The sequence below is a fragment of the Genypterus blacodes genome, unplaced genomic scaffold (genome assembly GCF_046128005.1).
Source record: "Genypterus blacodes isolate CSIRO-AG114 ecotype Tasmania unplaced genomic scaffold, CSIRO-AGI_Gbla_v1 ptg000009l_1, whole genome shotgun sequence".
Lineage (NCBI taxonomy): Eukaryota > Metazoa > Chordata > Actinopteri > Ophidiiformes > Ophidiidae > Genypterus > Genypterus blacodes.
In genome coordinates, this window is record NW_027466823.1 from 568,787 (window position 1) to 586,836 (window position 18,050).

The 18,050-nt window shown below is 45.7% G+C and overlaps 2 protein-coding genes across 3 annotated transcripts; one reads left to right on the forward strand and one right to left on the reverse strand.

Annotated features, from left to right (window-relative positions):
* Nucleotides 1–1,842: 1,842 nt before the first annotated feature.
* Nucleotides 1,843–12,011, reverse strand: LOC143007204 (protein sel-1 homolog 3). 2 transcript variants are annotated; one of them, XM_076158555.1, is made up of 24 exons: nt 11,725–12,010; nt 10,957–11,485; nt 10,717–10,843; nt 10,039–10,160; nt 9,764–9,879; nt 9,390–9,439; nt 9,181–9,304; nt 8,931–9,063; nt 8,478–8,618; nt 8,164–8,363; nt 7,894–8,073; nt 6,911–7,033; nt 6,664–6,804; nt 6,490–6,552; nt 6,227–6,403; nt 6,009–6,136; nt 5,586–5,669; nt 5,410–5,491; nt 5,094–5,169; nt 4,890–5,008; nt 4,587–4,708; nt 4,302–4,416; nt 4,008–4,071; nt 1,843–3,792 (listed from the first exon to the last, which is right to left on the reverse strand). In XM_076158555.1, exons 1-24 carry the CDS (start codon nt 11,773–11,775, stop codon nt 3,551–3,553), a joined length of 3,309 nt encoding a protein of 1,102 aa, XP_076014670.1. In that variant the 5' UTR covers nt 11,776–12,010; the 3' UTR covers nt 1,843–3,550. The 2 variants fall into 2 exon arrangements, with proteins under 2 accessions (XP_076014670.1, XP_076014671.1); XM_076158556.1 differs by lacking the exons at nt 1,843–3,792; nt 4,008–4,071 and having other exon boundaries at nt 4,401–4,490; nt 11,725–12,011.
* A 1,164-nt stretch (nt 12,012–13,175) lies between these two features.
* On the forward strand, nt 13,176–14,120 carry psmb11b (proteasome 20S subunit beta 11b). The gene is made up of 2 exons (XM_076158404.1): nt 13,176–13,618; nt 13,808–14,120. The coding sequence occupies exons 1-2, from the start codon at nt 13,176–13,178 to the stop codon at nt 14,118–14,120; spliced, it is 756 nt and encodes a 251-aa protein (XP_076014519.1).
* The last annotated feature ends 3,930 nt before the right edge of the window (nt 14,121–18,050 follow it).

Here is an 18,050-nt window from a genome sequence, read left to right on the forward strand (position 1 = left end):
CGGGGGAAAGTGTTTAAGGCAATGTGAGCAATAATGTGATGCAGATGGATCAACTGTAAATGAAGAGATAGATGATGTCATAAAAGCCGCAGAGTGGTTTGTATAGTATGTCTACTTAATAGAGCTTAAAAGCTAAAATAATTCATTCAATTTATTTGGGAAGTCGGTCCGATCAGAGCGAGGGCCTTGGTGTTAGGAATCAAACTCTTACCTTTAATGTAATGTAATCCTCTTTTCTACATGCTTAAGTGAGCTACAGACAGCATCAGCACACTTCTCATGTTTACGCTGTGGGGTGAGGGTCAGTGAATGCAGCAGTAAGAGAGACATCTGTGTGTGTAACCCTGTGCTCACAATACTAATGCACAATATCCCACCAGTCCGTCAGAGGGCCCAGTTCATGTGACGGCTGGTTCTGATAGCAGCAGCAGGCCGAGCTCCACATCAGCACGCCAAAGTGACGTAGCCTGGTCTCCATTCTCAACTTCTCATGCAGTGTTAGTGCTACAGAGCTGAGTTTGATTATCCAAAGCCCAGAACAGCTGATCTCTTACACACACACACACACACACACACATATAGCCTAGCATAAATCTTGACCACAGTGGTTCTGTTCTGAAACCTCTGCAATAATTTAAAGTGCAATCCACACACTCATCCACTTCCCTTCTGCACCTTTCCTCCAGATGTATTCATTTGGCTCAGAGGCACAAACTGCAGATCCCAGCTTCATCACTAAAATGCATTTTTATAGAATTTCAGCCAAGAAAATGTTACAAGAGTTGGAATTCAGAGTGTTGACAATGGCCAAAAAGAAGGTAGATATTTAGATGACTCCCTCTCCTCTGACCCACAGCAGGGGGGCGACCTGCTGCATGCATACTTACATCACTGGGTGTTCACTTGTTATGAATGGCAGAGGAAGGAATTTTGATTCTATGACTTCCTCTGTTGTAATGGTTAGTGTGTGTTTATTTGAGCACGAATGAGGAAGAGTCTGATTCACCTTTTAGTTTAGCGATCATCAGCCCTGCACCTGCACGTCGCCTCATCTTTGGGTCAGCCGAGGTTAAAAGGCAAAGGTCTAACTGCCTCAACCAGCCCAGTGGAGCAGGGTTGACTGTGTAGACTGATCACTGCGACCTCAAACCCACTCGTCTACACATTTCTCCTTCCTGCCACTGTGCACGTTCAGTCGACGCACACACACGCGCGCTCAACTCTGGCGGAGTAGCACTGATTGGTTGCTGTACTATAATGAATATTGAGGGATTTTAATGAAATGTCAGCAGAGGTCCTTGATTTAATGGCGGGCAGTCATTCGGAAAGAAGTGAAATTAAATTAGTTGGTTACATATCATTGAGTTCTCTTCTGTACTAATCATGATAATGGTGAAGACAGAACACAGCTGTACTCTGTGAGGCCTTCAGGCACCGTCACAGGATCACATGATGCTGTGTTTGGGGACAAAGCTGGACTGCCATGGGATGCCACTTTGAGCCTTAGCTAATGAAATGTATCTTGGACATGAATGCAATAGAATACAGAAGGGTTTAAGTTTGAATTCCCCCCTGATGTTCAAACAGGCCGGAGCGCTCAGTGAGAGTTAGGGTTATCAGCAGTAAAGCTAGAGTTAATTTATGTGCAGAGTGAAAGCTGTAAATCAACATTCATTACGACAATTTATATAAATGTTTGGCAAATGTCCTATTAGTTATAAATTAAATAACAGTACAACAGGTCAAGGTTAGTGTCAATCAATGTGTTTTATCAATGTGTTGCACTCCATAAACAATACATCACACTTAAGTTACCAACCAAAAATGCTTTTATGACATAACAAAAACAGACATTCATTGGGATTTGATGAGATTTTGGTTGTGATCCATGTTTTACATTCCCTCATTAGAGTTAATAAGAATGAGATATGAGACAAACTAAAGCCTCAGCAGAGGAAAATGTACATTTCCTATTTGCATGTGTAGTCACATTCCTCTATCCCGCTCTGTGTCCTGGTATTCCCAGCTGCTCCCTAGAATCAAGTGAATCCAATTAATCACATGTCCAGAAAGTAATGGAGCAGGACTGAGGCTGGATCAGGACTGAGGCTGGATCAGGACTGAGGCTGGATCAGGACTGAGGCTGGTTCAGGACTGAGGCAGGATCAGGACTGAGGCTGGATCAGGACTGAGGCAGGATCAGGACTGAGGCTGGATCAGGACTGAGGCAGGATCAGGACTGAGGCAGGTTCAGGACTGAGGCAGGTTCAGGACTGGGTTAAAGAGCGGTTCAGCATTGATACTATGGAGCACATCATTAATAGTAAAAAGAGGCTGAATCACTGCAGGTTGTTGTCATGGTGATCTGTACCTTTAAGTGAGTAAGCGACAGACAGAGGACATAAAGGGCACAGACTGGGGTGAAGCAGATGATTATTCCATAGGGCATAATCACTCTGCACTGAAGGAGCTCCGTGTCTGTCAAGCTCCTTATTTAACTAATGACAGCCCCATGAACACTTGGCAACAACACACGCCGCTATAAACTGCACATCATCACAACACTCATCTACGGTTGTAAATAACACTTAGGAAATGAATAACAGGAGCTATTCCACAGATCTGCCTGTGCCCATAGAAACTAAATCCATCAAAGGTTAAAAGGTGTAGAATGAGCTTGATGCTAACAGAAACACAGACAAAACTAGATAGAATGACGATTTTACTAAATCAGCAAGGGGTCTAAAGGTGTTTTATGGGTGGTAGACGTTGCTATGGAAACCTAGCAAGTCAAAAAAGTTTGCTGTCGTCTCCCTTGGTGATGAGTAAGAGTGGATGGCATTGTGTCTTATCTCCCTTATTGATCCACACCTGCAGACCGAATTGATAACTTCTACATTCCGAACTCGCGGCCTTGGACAGAGCGGATTGAGGAGCCAGCCCTCGGTGCCGTTGTGTCCGGCCTCCTGTCAGACACTTATCATCAACGTGACCCTGATACGATACCAAGAACAAGTTTTAATAGCTGACCTATTAGAACACACAGCCTCCGACATCTTTCAATCCATCCATCAGCGTCGCCCTGACACATCCCCTTAAAGCCGTATTAGCCTCTGTACAATCACGCAGGTCATTCATTTCACTTCCATACAATAATTAACTTTTTTTTAATTAGCGCTTGAAATTATTTGGAGTGGACTTTGTCTTCATGACATCATGGAAACTTCCCCAGGACAATATCAATTGTGAGTCGGATTCACTATTAATTAAATGAACTGCGTGGTGAGAATCCTCCACAGGCAAAACAGGGAGAAAACGGTTACTATGGAAACCATTATCAACCGCCACCGATTAGGCAGCACACTCATTTCACCATCAGCCCTTATTTCTGTCTTACAACTTCAGAATGAGTCAGACGCCTCTTAAACACAATTGTGTCCCATGAGCAGAGCTGTAACTCATCTGCTAAATGTGCACGTATGTTCTCACACGTAGGTAGTGTCCCAGGCTTTACTGTGGCTAGTGGATCACTGTGCTGGGCCATTGTGTGTTATAAGAGGTGATAGAGCAGTGTGGTGCAGAACACACACAGACACACACCCGACAGAGTCACAACAAAATCACTGGTCTGCAGGAGCCGCCGCTCGCCATTCAGCACAGTAAGCCATAGAGTCTGTGCCACTCTGTAAGCACTTCCTGCGATGCCCTCTAGCATTCTGTTCCAGTTGACTCCAGCTCGGTCAACACCTGACGTCTCCGCTGCCGTCACACGGCGACTGGAGACTCTTCGCTCTGTGTTTATTGGAAGATGAAAATATATAATTAGATTACTATACAATAAAAAATCGTTTCCCGGATCGTAACTTCATACAAAGAACAAACATAAATAAATGGCCTTTTAATGTTGCATGCAGGGTTTAAGCAAGAAATTCAGACATATGAGGGGAAATGGCACCATCTAGTGGCGACAACACGCAAGTGAGTGCAGTGGAGAGGATCTGACTCACCGAGGCAGAGCTGGACTGGCAGAGCGACAATAAGGAAGAAGACAGAGAGAAGAGCTGCATACACCTAGAGAGAGATAACAAAGGGTGACATCAGGGATAATAACATGTTCCTGCAGATTGTAGTGTCTCTTAAGCTCCATATATGATTCAAGGCTACTTAGCAATGTCTTGAGTTAGAACTGAATAGGTGAAAGATGATTTAGGGCAGAATGAATCATCAAAGGAGGAGAAAACAGCAGTGCAGCTCGCGGTGTGTTTAATTTCTCTGTTGCTACAAATGAGATGATTGCCTACCAAGAGGAGCTGTGCAGCATTCTGAGTCATTTTCCTCAAGGCTCTCCCCATCTGGACTCTGAGCAGAGCTAAGACACAGGGTGTTACTGCCTCTTCATCCTCCGCCTCTATGCAACTTTAGAGGCAAAACAATAAAAGCTCTGTTACACACCAGGACAGCAGCATCACCGCTCCATATGGTTGCTAGAGCTTGGTGAGTACAGGGAGAACATCCATGGATCACTACAAATTATGTCATCAGAACAGTTATGGTAATATTCTTCATTTTATCCTTTAGTGAGGCACCTCAGCAGGATGTTCTCCACCAGCTTGTCCACGTCTTTATGATCCGACACATCGAACAGGTCTTGGGTGCCGGGTGGAAGAACGTATCCCTGTTCTGCCAAAAGGAGCAGGTTGTACATTCCCTGTGAGCCGGGAGGAAATACAATCCCCACAGTGGATTGATCGGTTAGTCGGCGTGAAAGTCTCCAAATAATAACATTGTATAATACTGTTGGTTGTTTTTATTGCACTGGGCTTGAGCTGGTGAAGTTTAATTAAGTTTATCATAGGGTGATGAGATTACAGACCAAGCAAATCTGTCACCTGAGGGCTGCCTGCTAGAGCTGCTCCGCTATACATCAATATAGCCCGGCCAACCAGGGATAATGAGTCTCCTTTCTGGCTGGAGGAGTCGAGGAAGTAGTCTCCCATTTTCAGCAGAGCTATAACAGAAGATAAATACTTGCTGTTTATCGACCGGATTGACAGACAGGGAGTTTAAGGCTAAATTAAATGATGGGAACTCACCAGACGGATGGGGATCATGGTGTAATATGGAGTGGTTATGATATCTCCACTGACAATCATCACTGAGATTCTGTTCCTGCGTTTGGGAGAAGGAGAGGCGATGAAGAAGGTTCTATCATCAACTGATGGTAATTTCCCTCCAGGCCTTCTTTCATACACGGAATCATGAACAATTGATTCATCAGCTGCTTTCAGAAGATCAATTATTTGACACTAACTTCAGCGTTAATGTGCTTAGAGTCAGACAACACAGTGCCAGATTCCTCCAAAGTCAGTCACTAAGAGTTCAATTTAAAGAAAGAAAAGCATCCCGTACCTCACACAGGTGAGCCAGGTTGCTCTGGGCCAAACCCAGACCTGTTTCAGCCGCTAAAGCATACTTGACAAGGGCTTCATGCCTGCAGCGTTCAATAAGAAAACACTTTTGAGGAGGAGGAAGAGAGAGAACAATGAAACGATTCAAAGGCGTGAAGGTGAAGTGATCATCCTCACCAGGAGCCATGCAGGTAGTCGTGCAGAGCCTCTCGGATCAGATAGCCAAGGTGTCCGTTCAGCTCACACACCATTGTTAACAGTCTAATGGAGGGGAAAGTGTTGGTTGTGTATTATGGGATGAGGAGTAACTAAACAAGCAAAACCCCTGCATTGAAAATAAAGCAAATTGAGCTAAAAACTCTTTCCTGTTTGTTAAGGTCATTCTAAAAAGCACCTAGAGCAGTGGAAGCTTCTCTAAATTCCCAGGATAGAGAAACACTGCTAAGCACAACAAAGCCGCGACAGTGGCACATAGTTTACAATATGCAAATACCAGGTTCTGACCTTGAATTGGTCACTGTCATTGAAATGTGATGCCACTGAGCTGCCGGCCTATAACAAAGCTTTTGTATAACCACCCGGCTAATGAAAGCCTCTTACAGCACAGCTTCCTCCAGGTCCTGAGGAACCCCGTCCAGGTTTCCCATTGCCAGGAACCGCGCCGCCTCCACCGACGCGCCTATGTGGCCGTGACTGGACGCATTCATAAAGAGTTGGAACGCGGCCATCTGCGGAGCACATAAAGACAAACAATAACAACTGGATGGTGCTGAATGATTGATAATGTAAAAGCTTCTGAGCGAGTGTGTGGCTCCCACCTCGTCCCTCCACGGACTGTCTGGGTCTTTCCCTGAGAGATAGTAAACTCCCAGGTTATACATCCCTTCTTCGTTGCCCTTCAGTGCAGCTTCTTTAAAGTATTTCATTGCAGTCCTGTGGTCCTTGCGTATAATCCCATGGTACCATCCTAACCCGTTCAAAGCGCTAATTGAGCCCTAAAGCGAGGAAACACACTCGGGCATTAGCTGTGAGGGGACATAATGTAAACAGGTTGATTTATTGGAACATAGTAATTATATACCATTGTTGCAGCTTTCTCTAGCAGCTGGAAACCAAGGGTGACGTTTCTTTTCACTCCCTGGCCCTGAGGAAAGGAAACTAATCAATAAGTGTCAAAACACACACAGACACACACACACACACACACACGTGCAAAAACACAATATTTCCAGCGTCGGTGTGATTTTAACTGTACCTTGATGAGGAGAATGGAGTAGTCATACATGGCTGAAGGGTCGCCCATGTGCATGGCACTCTTAGCAAACCACTTCATGGCACTTGTTGTGTCTTTGATGATCCCATTGTGTCCCCAGTAAAGCAGTGTTGCCAGCTGTCTCTAAAGACGACAGGATGTATAGATTTAGCCCGGCTCTGTCTAGTGAATACATCTTGGATATATTAGTTATTGAAGTTCAGATTCAGCCACACTGCTCTGATGTTACCTGAGCTTCTGCGTCTCCGCCTTCTGCTTGGTATTTCAGAAAGCGAAAGGCGTCGCCCGTCTCATCCGTCACGCTGTTTAAATCCTCCTTATTGCTTAGATAGATGTGCTCAGGAGAGTATTGCTTTAACGAAGACAAACAGAAACATTAACAGGACATTTCTACTGCGACTATTACTCCTACTAATGTGCTTGTTGTAACATAATTAATGTAAGCGTTAGTTTACGTGTCACTGACAAAACTGCTTGTAGCACCGCCGCTGTTTGTTGAAAGTCTAAGTTCTTCTGCTGCAGCTGTTTAAAAACTCAAGTCAACTACACTCAAGAAATTATTCATACAGTTTTCTTTCCGCCAGACGTATATCTAAGATTCTTCTGCTAGAGCTGTGATGAAAGGTAATAGGCTGGACCAAAACACAGCACTAATGGCCTCCATGCACCGGCTGCCTGTCCTTCATTTCTCTTTTAAATCTATTTGGCAGTATTTTCCCTACCCGACCTTGTCAGACCAGATGCCCTAATCCAGTCTGTATTCATTAGACGTGCCTTATTTTTCATATGCCATGAGTACACACACAGAAGCAGACAGATAAAGCGTGTTCTAATGTGCTGTGCTCACTTATTAACACTATATTATGGATTCAGTCTTTGTCTTGGTGGATTCCCTTATGTACCTCTCTCTGTTTGAACAACAGCTTAGGTATTTGTTTGTGTGTATCTGTGTAAGGTCTGTGCAGATAGAGTATCAATAAGTCTTCAATGTAAACTGCACATCTCCTACTCTCATCTATATTCTGGTGTCATTATAGATTCAAATGTTTTGATTGTTTTACTGCTTTGTTCCCAGATGTTTGCCTCATAAATAAACACTGATCTGTCTTCTAATACTGCCACTATTATCATTACTATACTAAACTACCACCACCTCTAATTCAAATCATAATTTATTCATATTCCCCCTTCCTTTCCCCGATGTAAACACACCGTATCTTCGTGTATCTTCAGGCCGTCAGCGATGCTCTGAGCTCCCACGTTGACGTAGTAGCTATAAGCCATGCCCAAGTCCTCCGGAAAGCCGTCAATTCCGTGTGTGTGCTTGTACCCTGCATGCATCAGGGCAAAGCGGTCGTCACCAGCTGCGCCGATCAAACTATAGATATGACCCTGCGACACAAAGAGGTCAACAATATCAGTCATCATTACAGGATTTCCATTAGGAGCCCAGGAACAACAGGGAGGTTTTATTGATCTAACCTTTTGTTGATCCACTGACTTCCCCAAGCCAGCGAGGTGGATAGTGGCCAGCAGGAGAGATGCTTGGTGATTTCCAAAACAGGACGATACTTGTAGCAGAGCAATGACTTCAGAAGTGATTGTAATATTTGGTTGATCCAAATTGAACATTCTACCGACAGCTTGGTGGAACAGGAGGCTGCTTCTTCTTCCCCGGGATCCTGCAGGAAACGCAGTTGTAGCTGTGAATGATTGTGTGAGTTCTATAATATCTCTCAGCACAATGTAATATAAACACAATATACACACACACACACACACACACTGTTTCACACCTGCTCTGAGCTGCTTTTCCTGTGTTGTTAAGAAATGGAAGAGTGTGCTGTGTCTGCGTTGTGTGTTCCAACTCCATGTCTGTCTGCACGTCCTCCGTCCAAACCGACCCCACAGTGTTAGGAAGGGAGGGACACACACTCCTAAAGGAGAGAAAATATAATAATACATTATATAATACATTATAATTAAAGATAAGAGATAGAATAGAGAGAGAGAGTGAGTGAGTGAGTGAGTGAGTGAGAAGAGAGAGGGGGGGAGTGAGGAGGGGAGAGAGAGAGAGAGAGAGAGAGAGAGAGAGAGAAGAGAGAGAGAAAGAAGAGAGAGTGAGAGAGTGATTGAGTGAGAAGAGAGAGCGGACAGACAGACAGACAGACAGACAGACAGACAGATAGATAGATAGATAGATAGATAGATAGATAGATAGATAGATAGATAGATAGATAGATAGATACCTTTCTTTGTGCCTTGGTGACTCTTTCTCACTTCCTGCAGATAAGCAGCAGTAAATCTCTTTATTTCCTGGCAGGCACAGTGTGTGTGATGTAGTTTCTTTAATGTGGCCTTTGGGTGAAGCTGATTCTCCACCTGTGACACAGTTATAAAAGTATGACACTCAGATTAACAGCAGGTGTATTAATGTGGATCAAACATCACAGTGAGATCATTGCTTCACCACTGTCGTCATGACAGCAACAGCTGTACCTGCTTGGTTCCAAGACGGTAATATTTAAAGTTGACATAATATCCATGAATGCCTTCAATGTACTTGCTTCCTCCAATCACAAAGAATCCGTCCAAGTCATCAAAATGGACGCTGTCTGGGAATCTGAAAGAGATCAAGCAGCACTCACACACAGCAGCTTGATTGTATTTTAACTCTAAATAACAGAATAAAGTGGAAAACATCTTACCTATATATATGTGAGCGAGTTTTATGACCCCAGGTTGTTCTCAGATGCATCTAAAAGCCAGACATAATAACGCATGAAGCCATGACATCATCCATAAACCTACTCAACTGTGAACAACTCCAAATTGCAGTGAACACCGCAGTCGCCTGGAGTTTCCCAGCTGGAAAGAAACCATCTTTCAGCATCGTACAGCTGTTCCAAAAGGAATCACACACGCACGCACACACACACACACACACACACACACACACACAGACACACACACACACACACACCCCTGAGGAGGGAGGACGACTGCAGGGCTTTGCCACCAGCAACATTTGAATGTTCAGTCTTTCTCCCCCGTCCCAGAGGCTCACACTCAGGCTCTGTACCTGTGTGTCCTTTATGTCACAGTCTAATCTGATCCATTTACGAAGGGGAAAGCCCACACTGACTTCAAAAGCTTCATCTTCTCCAGACCCCAAATGAGCCTGAATCCTGAGATCTCCTATAGGAGAGACATGAGAGCAAAGCTTTCATTATTATATTACAGGTTCTGCACCAAAGTGTCATAACACACACATTGATCCCAGTCATCTCCTCTCCTCCACCTCAATCTGATTCTGTTAAATGCTATCAGATAGATTGACCAGCTGCTGTGACCCACCTTTGTCTGTGAGCATCATCAGAATGGAGGCGTAACTGTTCTCCCTGTCTACATGATGGATGATCCCGCAGGTCTCCTTCTGACACCACTCCAGCAGGTAGAACCACACAGAGAACGCCACACTGGAGACAAGGAATGGAAGATGATCCAACAAAGCATCTCTCCTGAAACGCGTCTTTGAATTAAACTCGCTGCCTCGGACGCTGAGAATGACTGATTGTGACTCAGCATGTTTCACTGAGCATAAATAAAAAGCTTAAACAGCGGCGAAGCGGCTTCATGAAGCCTGTTAAGTTATTAAAAATGACAATGAAGTAAAAACAAAAGTGGAGTTTGCTCTGACAGCCAACACAAAGATAAATAGTTACTGAACTTTGACCCAGTTAGTCTGAGGCATCAAGCGGCTAAGGTTTAAAGTCGGGAACATCAGAAATGCTTCATAATTAGGAGGTAACAACAATAACAGCTACAATTCATACAGACAACAACAACCAAAGAAGTCTGTAACAGTGACAACACAGGATATACAGGTCTTCATCAGTCAAATACATCAGTCAATAGTCAATAAGGACGATATAGCAACATGTGGTGGTTTAGCGTGATGATTTAGTCTTAACGTCGTGTATTTGAGCTCTATAAACTCTATGAGACAGGGAGTGAGTGATGTTGAGGTCCAACCTGGGCTGAGCCACAGCGTGCAGCCGGGCTCTCTCCAGGTCTCTGTTGATAAAGGGCTTGAACCTGCGCACCACTCCAAACCGCTCACCGGTACTGGCCAGAGGAAACGGCAGCAGATTGATTTGGTCTGTGTCAAATAGAAAGGAGTGAATGTGAATAACTTTGTTTTCCTGTGATGCTGGTGGAACCTGGACTTTAAACAATCTGAGGACATGTGTGAGGTGATGCTGGAGGTCTGACCTGACTCCTGTGGACACTGATAGACTCTGTGTTTGGAGATGTGCCATATCAGCTCAGCGGGCCATGAAGGACACTCAGCTGGAGGCGTAGCTGGACGCTCAGACAGAGGTGTTATCTGCAGGACTTTAGAGATCTTCATCTTGGACGGACGGTGTGTGCTTGACGTGTTGCCGTCATTAAAATATCGTATCCAAGCGGAAAGTGTCACATTCTGGGTTTGCACAACATGTTGGTTGAAGAAGCTACGCCGATAAACCAAAGATGGAGGGAATCTGAGGAGCGCCTGATGAATTCTACGGACTTGATGGGATTTGTTGCTGCTCCATTTCCTCCTGAAGACGGGCGGCTCTGTCTCTTGTAATGTGGACTCCACCAGCTCCACGTCAAGGCGACAGGGCTGAGAGCACCGATACTGTACATGGGCCACTGAGCCGTGTGCCACTTTGTCAGGAACAGACTTAAACCTTAAGAAGTCGTCGTTGGAGCTCGTGCCGCGTTGGACTGAGGAAGTTGGCAACACACACTGTGCCTGTGGGGAACGAGGAGCATTTAAATTCTATTAAAATACGTCAATAAAGAAACAAATTTATTCACATCGAGGTCCCGACAGCGAGACAGAATCATTTCACCCAGGGAGAGTGGCGGTCAAGCGTGAAAATATACAAAGAACACACACGCTTAACATCAAAATCACATGAATGTTGTGCTGTAGTTTATGGAAGCGCAGTGTTGCAGTCAGTTGCGGTAAAGTCCAAAGGTTTCTCTTACCATTATTAAAGCAGCTGCCAGGGCACAGCCAAACAAATGTGAGGCAGTCATTTTGCAGCAGGTACTGTGTGTTATTCCACTGCTTTCTTTCAGGTGAAGACGCACAACAAAGTCAAAATGAGCACAGCGTCCTTTATGGCATATATAAATTAATCCATGAGAGGAAAATGTGAAATCATATTTCCCATTAAAAAGAGTTTCCAGTGGCTGAGACGAGACTCAGGAAGGTGCGAGCGCTGGTGTGTTCACCCTGTGTGTGTGCCTGTGTGTGTGTGTGTGTGTGTGTGTGTGCAGGACAGCAGGATATTCAAGTGTTACCAGTCTAGGAATTTGCATGACTGGCTCTAGGCCTGTGTGTTTCTGCTGGGTGTTTCTGCTGGGTGTATCTGATAGGCGTATCTGATAGGTGTACCTGGTTGGTGCACCTGGTTGGTCAACACTCACCTAAGGAAGAGTGTGTTTATGTTAGAATCATTGTTGTGTCTGATTGTCTTTGGGGATTTCCTTGGCAGTGTGATTGATCCGACAGAGAGAGAGAGAGGATGGGGTTGTGTGTGAATGTGGGGTTGTGTGTGAATGTGGGGTTGTGTGTGAATGTGGGGTTGTGTGGCTGCTGGCTTGTTTTGTTTTCCCCCCTGTCCCTCTCCACAGTCACACTGTCTTGTTGTTGCATCATACACTCTGTTGGCTGTGGCTGTTTGTCGTCTCTCTTCATTCACACGTCACACATTAAAGCTCTCTGCATTATTAACCTTCTCCTCTTTGTCTTGTGTCTCTTGTTTACTTACTCAAACGTCGTCCCTTAACTGCTTATTCACTCACTGTAATGCCAGGAGCTTTTTTTCAATAAAATATATTAAGAAAACTCATCAAATAAAACACATTTTGCACCAAGAAATAAAACTAAAAGCAGAGTGGTAACATCATCTGTCTGCCAAAGCTGCTTGGCCTTCACACTCCGTTCATTTTGACAACACACACGCGTCAAACTTTGAAGAAATAAGAGCTGCAAAACAATCTGATCTCACTGCCAAAATTAAATACCCAGAGTTCATGCTGGCCACATGAGTTGGATGAAGGAGGTCCTGCTGCCTTTATAAAGGGATTTGAGCTGGAATAGAAGTGATTATGATTAAAGCTGGAGTGGAAGTCTAGAGTTTGTAAATACTCTGAGGAGGCTCACAGGGGCTCAGGGGGACGAAAGGACAAACTCTTCCTCTCCTTGTTGTTTTGGATGTTAGAAACCATTCTACTCCATGGCTTTGCAGGATCTGCTCAATTTCCAGGACGAGCACTTAAACAGAATAACAGATCATGGCTCTGCGTCTCTTGAACAGAAGACTGGATGTCACTTTATGAGTGCTTTGTCCTTGAGCAACAGCACAAGTCTCTTTCATTTCTACATACCGTCTGCAGAGTACCTGGAGGAAAGTCCCATACAGTTTGGCCAAATGAAAGCAGTCCAGAGCTCCGGCGTCCTCTGGCCTCAGAGCTCAACCCTGCCGTCTCTCTCTTCCTCCCTGGGCCTTCCTCTTACTTCCTCTCAGACGGTGCCTCTGCCTTTCCCCATGTCTCATGGCACCACCACCCTGGCGTTCATGTTTCAGGGCGGCGTGCTGGCAGCAGCAGACACCCGGTCCAGTTGCTCGGGGCTGGTGGCCTGCCCTGCCTCTCAGAAGATCCTCCCCATCCACAGTCACCTGGTGGGTACCACTTCAGGGACTTCGGCCGACTGCGCCCTGTGGAAGCGAATCCTGTCTCGGGAGCTGCGGCTGTACCAGCTTCGCCACGGTCGACGTTTGTCCACAGGTGGAGCTGCCAAGCTGCTCTCTCACATGCTTCACCCATTTAAGGGGACGGAGCTGTGTGTAGCTGCCACATTGTGCGGGTGGGACGGAGGAGAGGCAAATGAAGGGCAGGACCACGGAGGTACACGCTCTGATGTCAAGGACCTCACAGAAACAGCAAAGAGTGGAGCGTTTGACCCGCAGACGTCTGTACACGACACTCTGGGGAAGGCAGAGACTCAGAGCTCCACTTCAATCACCGCTAAGCTGCAGCGCTCTGCCAGTGTGAGCCCGGCTCTCTCTGGGCCCAGCCTCTACTATGTGTGCAGTGACGGCACTCGCCTCCAGGGAACGCTCTTCTCTGTGGGCTCAGGGTCGCCCTACGCCTACTCCATTCTGGACCAAGGGGTGAGATGGGGACTGACAGTGGACGAGGCGGTTTCATTAGCCAGAGAGGCTGTGTACCGAGCCACACACAGAGACGCATACTCAGGGAACTGTGTGGACGTCTTTCACATCACACACCGAGGCTGGAGACGCAGAGACAGAGAGGACCTGAAGGAGGAATATTACAGGGAAAAGGAGAGAACAGTGACATCGTCTCTGTGAGGAAATGAAAGAAAACAAACAAAAACACAGGCAGGTGTTTGAAAGTACGCTTGAAAAACAAAATGGAATCTTAGAAGCAGACACAGAATTAATGAACAGGCCGAGCAGTCGCATCCCTCCGGCTATTTTGTCAAATAATTCCAGTTTGCATATCGGCCCCTCTAATAAACAGCTGATGTTATGTCTGCAGTTAAGATGCAATGTGTTAAATCAGGGCAGACAGCCAGGAAGTTTGATTCTGCTGTTGAAACGTCATTAATCATGTGAATGTTGTTAGATAATTACAATCTGCTCTCCTATGTGTTTGATATATTCAGAAAAAGAACTGAGGTGCACAGGAACACAAGGGAGGAAAGAGAAACACACCTGGAAGGAGTGTGTGTGTGTGTGTGTGTGTGTGTGTGTGTTAGAAAGAGGATTTGACTGCTGTCGGAAATTTGAAAACGAATTTGATGATGCAATAAATTGTCAATAAATGAACTTTTGCCAATCGCGCCTGTTCATTCTGTTTGATCAGTGTTGTAGTAAATTGAGCACAGCAGCAATTATTCAAGTGACAATGACTCTTTGGATGTTCGGGGGGGAAATGTATGGAGGTTTTAATTCTCCTACTGCTCCTGTTCTGTATTTCCTGTCTGTCATACTTCACTGCAGACAGGAAGAGTGGAGTGGTGAAAGGTTTCAAGGACAAGAAAACCCTTTAACATGTGAGGAAGAGGTCGTGGGAAATGGATTTAGCTGCCGCAACATAACAAAATGCCATTGGGATGTTGTAGCAGCTGAGATGCTTAAGGTGCCACATGCTGATACTGATACAGGGCTTTATTTTTAACACTTATATGCTAATGCTTCTCTGTCAAGTGTGTGTGTGTGTGTGTGTGTGTTTATCTGTGTGTAGCGTGCAGGCCTACATGTGAGCCACTGAATGATGACAACAGCTCTGATCTATCTACCATGAAACACCGGACAGATGTCTATAGTTAGAGCACATACCACCGCCAAGGCAGAACAAAGCCCAGACAAAGTTGGACCTGCTCTGATAATAGACTAGTAAACATTTGTTAAAACATCTGTATGTCAAAACATCTGTATGCTACTGAATTAGCTTCCTCTCCTCCACACTCAAGCCCAAAGTATGCATTGATTGTTATGATATATGATCTCTCGTGTGTGTGTGTGTGTGTGTGTGTGTGTGTGTGTGTGTGTGTGTGTGTGTGTGTGTGTGTGTGTGTTTAGGTTTGAGGGAGCAGTAGGGCTTTCCTTTACTTGCTATCTTCAAAGTTTTGTATGGATTTGTACACAAACTGAGAGCAGAAGTAAACCTGTGTGTTATACTGCATGTGTGTGTTCCTGTGTGATCCAGCAGCGTCTGCTTTTGTCACACAGAGTGGAACAGTGGAACACTTATCTGGCAGACAGACAGTTGCTGCAATTTTCCTGAGTGTCTCTCAGAATCACAGAGCACACAAAGTAGCCACATACAAAATCTAAGTTCTGCCTTCAAAACTCAGTCAGAATTTGTCTGAAATGTTGATTTTGATGTTGTTTTGTGTTCACTGAGTGCTTTTTAATTTAACTTCCATACCCAGGGCACTAATGAACACACACACAGGGACGCCATCTCATTCTGCACTCATATCACCAAATAAGTCTGTGACCACTTGCGTGTGAAGGCTCCTCTCTTAGTCTGGGGTCTCCAGAGTATTCACTCACTGTGCACACCAGGGCTGAACTCGCCATCATTCAATTACATTTCAGAGTACAAATATGACATCACAGTGATACAGGGAGGGGAGAGGAGGGAGGGAGAGAGGGGGCAATAGGGCGGTGTGTGTGAGAGAGAGAGAGTCACAGAGAGGGGGAGAGAGATAGATAGAGAGAGGGAGAGAATGAGAGGAAGAGAGAGAGAGAGCAGTCAGAGAGAGGGAGACAGAGAGAGGGGAGCAATAGAGAGAGAGTGAGGAGGGGAGAGAGAGAGAGAGAGAGAGAGAGAGAGAGAGAGAGAGCAGTCAGAGAGAGGGAGACAGAGAGAGGGGAGCAATAGAGAGAGAGTGAGGAGGGGAGAGAGAGAGAGAGAGAGAGAGAGAGAGAGAGCAGTCAGAGAGAGGGGAGCAATAGAGAGAGAGAGAGAGAGAGAGAGAGAGCAGTCAGAGAGAGGGGAGCAATAGAGAGAGAGTGAGGAGGGGAGAGAGAGAGAGAGAGAGAGAGAGAGAGAGAGAGAGAGAGAGAGAGAGAGAGAGAGAGAGAGGGGAAGAGAGAGAGAGCAGTCAGAGAGAGAGGGAGACAGAGAGAGGGGAGAAATAGAGATAGAGTGAGGAGGGGAGAGAGAGAGAGAGAGAGAGAGAGCAGTCAGAGAGAGGGGAGCAATAGAGAGAGAGTGAGGAGGGGAGAGAGAGAGAGAGAGAGAGAGAGAGAGAGAGAGAGAGAGAGAGAGAGAGAGGCTGCTTTAAGTGGTCAGACCTCCTCGCTGAGCACAGATGAACCTCAGCCTCCTCTCTCTCATTCATCCCCGGTGTAGCATCATCATCATCATCATCCTCGTGTTGAACCAGAGAGCCGTCAGCCCGGTAAGGTCGAAGCTTTTATACTACACCACATATTTCATCCATGAGTGACTGAGTGACTGACTGAGTGAGTGAGTGAGAGTTAAACAAGCCGCTCTACACGGTTTACAGTTTGCGCGCTGCACTTCACGCATGTGTCGTTTAATGTTTCAGCGTTTCAGGCGGAGAGAGAGAGAGAGTGAGAGAGAGAGTGAGAGAGTGAGGTTGCTTCCAACTATTTCAGCGTCACATTTGTGGCAGAGTGCGTCGGTAAATAAGCCGCGGCTTTGTTGTTTTTCCTCGTCACTGACACAAACAAACGTTACAGATGTTTAACTGCTGCATTTTGAGCTGAACTAAGAGAGAAAAAAGGTTTGGAAACGGAAACAAACAAACCGTGTTGTGGAAGACTGAGTGGCTGACATGACAGATGGTCCTGACAGCGCGCGCGGCCAGGAGCTCTACCTGTGTGTGTGTGTGTGTGTGCGTTCGTGCGTGTGCGTGCGTGCGTGTGCGTGCGCCCATGTGCGCGAGCCCGAGTGTCTCCATCCGTGTGTGCGTACTCACCTGCCGCGTGCACTCTGGCTAAAATGATGATGCGTTCACGGACCTTGGTTAATAGCCGACAGCGGTGTTTTTTTTGAGACGTTGCATTAATTATATTAGTTAGCCCAAGTGTGTAAATCACATTAACACGCGTCATGTAGGTCATTTTTTTCTGGCTTCCTCCAACAAGACAAGGTTATGCTCCAGGCTGTTTAGTGTATCTGTACTAGATATTCTAATGAGCAGCCCTGATGTGACCGTGCGTGTGTGCGTGTGTGATAGAGGGAGAGAGAGATGGAGGCCACGAAGAGAAGCATGATGAGCCGTCATATGCTGTGATAAATGTTAATGCCCTGTGTTTACCACTTAAGATAATGTCAGAGAAGACGTTAGCAGCTACTATCACTTTGCTCTTGGTCTCTCTCTCTCTCTCTGTTTCTCTCATCCCTTCATGCAGGCATACACAGTCTACTTTGTAACCACACACACCCATATTATAATGACAAATAAAAACATTAGCGGGCACAGTGCCTCTGCTGCTCTATCTGTGTGTCAGAGGCAGACATTGATGAGGTGAGCGGTGTGCTGGGACCGGTGGACCTCTCACTGGGAACTGGAACAGCTTCAGAGAGTTCTGCACGAGTGAGAAAGAGACAGTGAGAATAGATGAGGAAGCCTATGAGCATGAAGACAAATGGCAGAAGGAGAGAACACATGAGATGCTTGAATAGAACACAATCTTTCCATATTCCTCTCTGTCTGTGGCAGCCAGGCTGTCCCATTCCCAATGCACTGCAGGCTCTCCACTCCCCTCCTCCCCCATTTCCCATTTTCCCTATGT

What these genes read in the sequence shown, in the direction of transcription:
- LOC143007204 (XM_076158555.1), bottom strand. Translation starts at nt 11,775, where the DNA reads ATGACTGCCTCACATTTGTTTGGCTGTGCCCTGGCAGCTGCTTTAATA. An exon ending in TAGAGAAAGCTGCAACAATG is followed by an intron (nt 6,404 to 6,489) that starts GTATATAATTAC and finishes TCCTCGCTTTAG; the next exon opens with GGCTCAATTAGCGCTTTGAA. An exon ending in GACCTGGAGGAAGCTGTGCT is followed by an intron (nt 5,670 to 6,008) that starts GTAAGAGGCTTT and finishes CCCCTCCATTAG; the next exon opens with ACTGTTAACAATGGTGTGTG.
- psmb11b (XM_076158404.1), top strand. Translation starts at nt 13,176, where the DNA reads ATGAAAGCAGTCCAGAGCTCCGGCGTCCTCTGGCCTCAGAGCTCAACC. An exon ending in GCCACATTGTGCGGGTGGGA is followed by an intron (nt 13,619 to 13,807) that starts CGGAGGAGAGGC and finishes TGTGAGCCCGGC; the next exon opens with TCTCTCTGGGCCCAGCCTCT.